Source organism: Phoenix dactylifera, chromosome 10 (genome assembly GCF_009389715.1).
Source record: "Phoenix dactylifera cultivar Barhee BC4 chromosome 10, palm_55x_up_171113_PBpolish2nd_filt_p, whole genome shotgun sequence".
Classification (NCBI taxonomy): domain Eukaryota; kingdom Viridiplantae; phylum Streptophyta; class Magnoliopsida; order Arecales; family Arecaceae; genus Phoenix; species Phoenix dactylifera.
In genome coordinates, this window is record NC_052401.1 from 2465450 (window position 1) to 2471345 (window position 5896).

The 5896-nt window shown below is 43.6% G+C and overlaps 1 protein-coding gene across 1 annotated transcript; it reads left to right on the top strand.

Moving 5' to 3' along the window:
• The first annotated feature begins 2644 nt into the window (after positions 1-2644).
• Positions 2645-4954, top strand: LOC103703220 (cytochrome P450 94C1-like). Its single transcript, XM_008786004.4, has one exon. The coding sequence runs from the start codon at positions 2974-2976 to the stop codon at positions 4516-4518; it is 1545 nt and encodes a 514-aa protein (XP_008784226.1). The 5' UTR covers positions 2645-2973; the 3' UTR covers positions 4519-4954.
• The last annotated feature ends 942 nt before the right edge of the window (positions 4955-5896 follow it).

The following is a 5896-nucleotide window of genomic DNA, read 5'->3' on the forward strand; positions in this document are numbered from 1 at the left end:
TTTGCCCCTCCCCCACCCCTCCTATTTTTTACCAAAAAAAAAAACAAGCACACTTAGATTTTGGTACTACTGCTGTTGCTTCGTCCGCCTTGCAGATACTTAGGCTTATTGACTCTAGGGTTTCCAATTGCATAACCTTCTATTTTAATTTGTTTGATACTATCAAGAATGTTCAGCCCTCCTACGTTCCCGTTGCTGATGGTTCGACCATATCTGCTAGTCGGATTGGTTCTCTCCATACTCCTTTGAACCATCTATCAATTTCTAATTAATATCATTTTTGTACCAAAACTTTCGATGAATTTAATATATGTCGGGAGTTTTCTATAGGACAATTTGATAGGGAAGCAACTTAGGACAGGCCGTAAAGTGGCAAGACTATTTCTTATAGAGAAACTTAATGTTCTTAGTTAATCTGTCACTATTCATGCTGCTAGCTCTAGTTATTCAACTTCTTTGCCTTGGTGGAATAGGTTAGGTCATGCGTCTTTCTCTAGGTTGTGCTATATGATAGTAAATCTTCAGAATATGCTGTCGAAAGTAATCTCTCCACATTGAATAGTTTTGAACTATATATTGCGCCCGATCCCAACAGTGATCCATTCACCCCGAGCCTTGTTATCCAGAGCGAGAACGACGCCCACCCAAACACGTTCAGGATTATCATGAGCATAGTCTTATCATGATGCAGTTTGTGATCCCAATCAAAAATTTGGCTGTGGCAGAAGAAGAATTATATGCTCTACAAAGTACCAAAACCTCAGATCTTGTTAAGTTGGCACATAGAAAATCAGTTGTTGGTTGTAGGTGGATATATAAAATCAAGAGAATTACAGATGGATTGATTGAATGATAAAAAGCCTCTTAGCTTGTAGTGGGTAGTTTATGAAGAGAACTTCACTCTTGTAGCTACTATGACTACTATTCAAGCTCTTATTGTAGTAGCTTTAATATAAAAGGTGGCCTTTATACCAGATGGATCTCAAAAATGCATTCTTGAATGGTGAACTCCAAGAATCAGCATGCATGAGTCCCCTAGGTCCATCTCATCAGGCAAATCAAGTTTGCAAGCTTTGCTGTGCCCCATACAGATTGAAGCAGGGACCTCATGGTTAGTCTGCAGAGTTTTAATAGTACACCATCGCATACTGCTTTTTTTCGAAGCTCGTATAACTTTGCTCTTTTTATTCACAATACAACCAAAGAATGAGTTTACTTTTATCCTATGTTAATAATATGATCCTTAAAGGAAGTGATCTTAATGGGTATACATGCCACACGATGCTACCTAAACAAATGCTTTTAAATTAAGAACTTATAAGGTCCTAAAAGTACTTTTTTTGGGGATTGAAGTTCAAAATACAACTCAACGATATTTTCTCTCTTAAATGAAATGTGCTTTAGATATTATGAGCTGGCTTGGCTGATAACAAAGTTGTTGATACATCACTTGAGTATAATTTTAAATGTCGATCCGCTGATAAATCTATTCTTTCAAAGCCTACATTACATCAACAACTTGTCGGGAGCCCTTCGGAGTTTGCACCATAGGGCAAAATTTCCCATCTTATCTTGTACTTTTCAAATTGTTGTCTTGCTCTTCAGAGTTTGCACCATAAAGCACACTTCGACATGAAATAGGCTAATGATGTTCAATATTACCGATGCACTGCTGGTTTTTGCATCTATCTGGATGGTTCCTTAATTTCATTGATAAGAAAAAAGCAATTAGTTGTTGTTCATTTTTTACAGGAAGCAGAGTATAGAGCATTACTAACATTATTTCTAAAATTATTTAGTTGTGGTGATAAGGATTCGTGCAGGCATGTGTTTAGTCTCACATCGGTTATTTGTTGGGTAGATCTTGGATACTTATACAAGATCATGGAACCCAAATAATACCTTCCGGCTAGCTTTTTTAGGTGAGGTCTTGGGTTATTATAAATGGTATCAGAGTGGACCTGATCATAATCTTTGTGGACTAGAGAATACTGCAGTATGGGTTCATTGGAGCTTACTACGGGCTGTCGTTGTGCTTGTGATTAGATTTGAATGGATTTAAACTCTTATCCTGACGAGGACATAAGAGCTTAAATGGAAAAAGTATGTGAAGACCTGGGCGGGCGTGTGTTTAGTCCCATATTGGTTATTCGTTGGGTAGATCTTGGATACTTATAAATGATCAAAAAATTTAAATAATACTTTTTGGCTAGCCTTTTTGGATGAGGCCCTGGATTGTTACAAATGGTATCAACGCGAACCTGATCCATAATTTTTGTGGACTAGGGAACATTGCAGCACAAATTTGTTTGGGGCTGACCACAGGCTGATCATGGCGTTTGTGATTAGATTTGAATGGATTTAAACTCTTATCTTTTTGAGTGAGGTACTGGATTGTTGCAAAGTTGCGTCCACTCCGCCGACCCTCTCACAAGAGTGCCGTTCAAATTGTACGCACGAAGCACATTTAAATAGTCTTACTATGTGTGAGACTTTCGTTTCCTTAAGACACAATTACATTACCCTGCAACTTATAGATTTGTGTAATACAAATGCCTGATTTTGTTTCCCGCTCGTCAAACTTCAGCTACTCTCACATGGTCGTATCGAGCATTTTTGTTTGAGGGGGGAAGGATCCCAACTTCAAGAGCCAAGGAAAGTATCCTAAGAGCCATATCTGCGCGCAATAATTGTCTTACCATGTTCGCCTCTTCATCTTGTTGAGCATGATATGATGCCTTTTCTAGCTGATCCCTCATAGCTCGATTTGTTTGATATGCTGCTTTTATAATTGATTATAATTTATATGCCATTTATTATTTATCCCTCTATCATTTATTCTACAGGTTGTATTCTAAATTTTGTTTATTCGTGCATCTGTATAAATAGAAGGTTACTCAAGAATACAGATCAGATCAAAATTTTCATCTCATCTCATCTCATACCACCAATCACCATACCAAGCAAAGAACAATGGCAACGGAGTTGTCTCTTCTCTCATGTCTCCGGGACTACCTTTCCTTCCTCTTCTTCTCCTTCACCACCATCTTCCTTCTGCTCTCTCTACTACTTCTATTACTGAGATCGCGGCCTTGGTGCAACTGCCACGTCTGCAGGGCCTACCTGAGCTCGTCATGGACCACCGAGTTTGAGAACCTCTGCGACTGGTTCACACACCTCCTCCGTGAATCGCCGACTGGAACCATGGACATCCATGTGCTCGGTAACACGATCACCACCAACCCCAACAACGTGGAGTACATGCTCAGAACCCGGTTCGATAACTTCCCCAAGGGGAAGCCTTTCTCGTCCCTCCTCGGCGACTTCCTCGGGCGCGGCATCTTCAACGTCGACGGCGAGTCGTGGCAGTTCCAGCGCAAGATGGCGAGCCTCGAGCTCGGCAGCGTCTCCGCCCGCTCCTATGCCTTCCACATCGTCTCCTCCGAGGTCCGCCGCCGCCTCCTCCCCCTCTTCGCCACCGTCTCCGAGCGCTCCATCGCCGCCGATAGCGTCATCGATCTCCAGGACGTGTTCCGGCGTTTCACCTTCGACAACATATGCAGGATCTCCTTCGGGCTCGACCCGGGCTGCCTCGAGGGGTCGCTGCCCGCGTCGGAGTTCGCGGAGGCCTTCGACACGGCGTCGAGGCTGTCGGCCGGGCGGGCGACGACGGTGGCGCCGGCGGTGTGGAAGCTGAAGCGGCTCCTGAACGTGGGCTCGGAGAGGGAGCTGAAGCGGGCCATCCGGATGGTCAGCGCGCTAGCCGACGAGGTGATAAGACGGAGAAGGAAGCTGGGCTTCGCCTCCAACCTCGACCTCCTCTCCAGATTCATGGGCTCGGTCGACGACGACCGCTACCTCCGCGACATAGTCATCAGCTTCTTGTTGGCCGGCCGCGACACCGTGGCGTCCGGCCTCACCAGCTTCTTCCTCATCCTGTCGAAGCATCCAGCAGTAACAGCCGCCATTCGGGACGAGATAGCCGACGTCATGAGCGGCAGCGGCGACGACGAAGAGGCGAGTTTGAAGCAGCTGAAGGAGATGCACTACGTCCACGCGGCGATGTACGAGAGCATGCGGCTCTACCCCCCGGTCCAGTTCGACTCCAAATTCTGCGTCGAGGACGCCGTGCTCCCCGACGGTACCTTCGTGAGGAAAGGGGCCAGGGTGACATACCACCCCTACGCCATGGGGAGGATGGAGGACATCTGGGGACCCGACTGCGAGGAGTTCAAGCCGGAACGGTGGCTCCACAACCGAAAGTTCGTGCCGGCGAGCCCGTTCAAGTACCCGGTGTTCCATGCCGGACCGCGGGTGTGCCTCGGGAAGGAGATGGCTCTCATGGAAATGAAGACCGTCATCGTGTCGGTGGTTCGCAGCTTCGATGTCCAAGTGCTCGACGGGGGCCGACCGCCAAGGTTCGCCCCCGGACTCACTGCATCGATTCGCGGCGGGCTGTCGGCTCGGGTGCGGCGGAGGAGCTCCGGCGAGAAACGGCCGGGTCACGGCACATGTTAGAACTATTGTATTGTGATGCGCTATAGCGCACCACATGAGCCCCATGGTGGGATCGATACCTTACGTCAGGTACAGAGAGCGGAAGGAGAGTGTTCATTTTCTCGGTGGTGGCTGTCGGCATGTTGTTTAATTATGAGAACAAGTAAACTTTTGAAGGCTTGTTTCTATCAATTAGGAAGGATAGGATGCGTCTCTCTCAGTCTCTTAATGGGTGGTGGCCATGTAGCAGATTGCACAGGCCAGAGAGGTAGTAGAGGCCAAGTGGGATGGCTGAAGTGTGATTTCAGTGTCAGATACCTGAATTGGTGATGTATACATCTTGACTCAGCCAGCACGAGGTTCCCAGTTCCCAATTCCCCCCACCCATGGTTTTATGTTTAATCATCAATAAGGTCTCTGCATGCATGTATGTGTCACATGCATATATAATATATAATTCCTGTTCACAGCAAATCTCAGAATAATTAATTCTTGATAAAATATTTTCAAATCAAGATGCTTCGCATGCATGCATGACCCTCCGGCTTGATGTACTCTTTTTATTTCATCGACTCTTTTGAATTAGAATCTCATAAGGTTTCATCTTTTTTCTTTAAAAGTAAGCAAATTTGAGAGAGAGAGAGAGAGAGAAATTCTGCATCCCTTTTGAGTTTAATTTCTTCTGGTTACATTAGTGAAATGAAGCAAGATAAGATATATATATATATATATATATCAATCTTGTGTTTTATTTCCTCAGTAAAATAAATGAAATATTATCTCCTCCTATTTTAATGATACTCGTATGTACTGGTCATCAACTTTCAAGAATTCTGTATACGTGAATCACGTGTTCGAGAATACCTCCGTATTCTTTCTTTTATTCCAAACTTGCCCGGGTGCATTGCAAAATATTGGAGTGAGAAGTAATTTCTGCAGCACACGTACAAAAGTGGTCTATACATTATGCTGAGTTCAAGAGGAGTTATAAGAGGTATATTTTATGATGGCTCGATGAACACAATATATGATTTCTTATCAATGGTTAAACGAATTAAATATCATGCCTTTCACAAGGACGTATAATACTGATACTGCAAGCACAAATCTTCCAAAAACCATTAACTAGAGCCATACTACATTTTGATTATTTTTTTTCGTTTATAGTTTCCTAAGAGTTGGAGATAGTATTAAGGTTAAGAATAGTTATATGAGAAAATAAGAATATATGGGAAAAAAATATTATTGAGAACTTTTTCTACCTTCCGCATGAGGTAGTACCATGTATACTTACAGTTGAGAAAGTACAAGAAATTACAACTAAGATTATACAAAAATAAAAAGAAAAAATAAATAGATCCCCAGGATCAATTCTAAATTTATGCTATTTGAAATTCAA

Bases quoted from the DNA above. Each gene is read 5' to 3' on its own strand.
- LOC103703220 (XM_008786004.4), top strand. From the start codon at position 2,974: ATGGCAACGGAGTTGTCTCTTCTCTCATGTCTCCGGGACTACCTTTCC.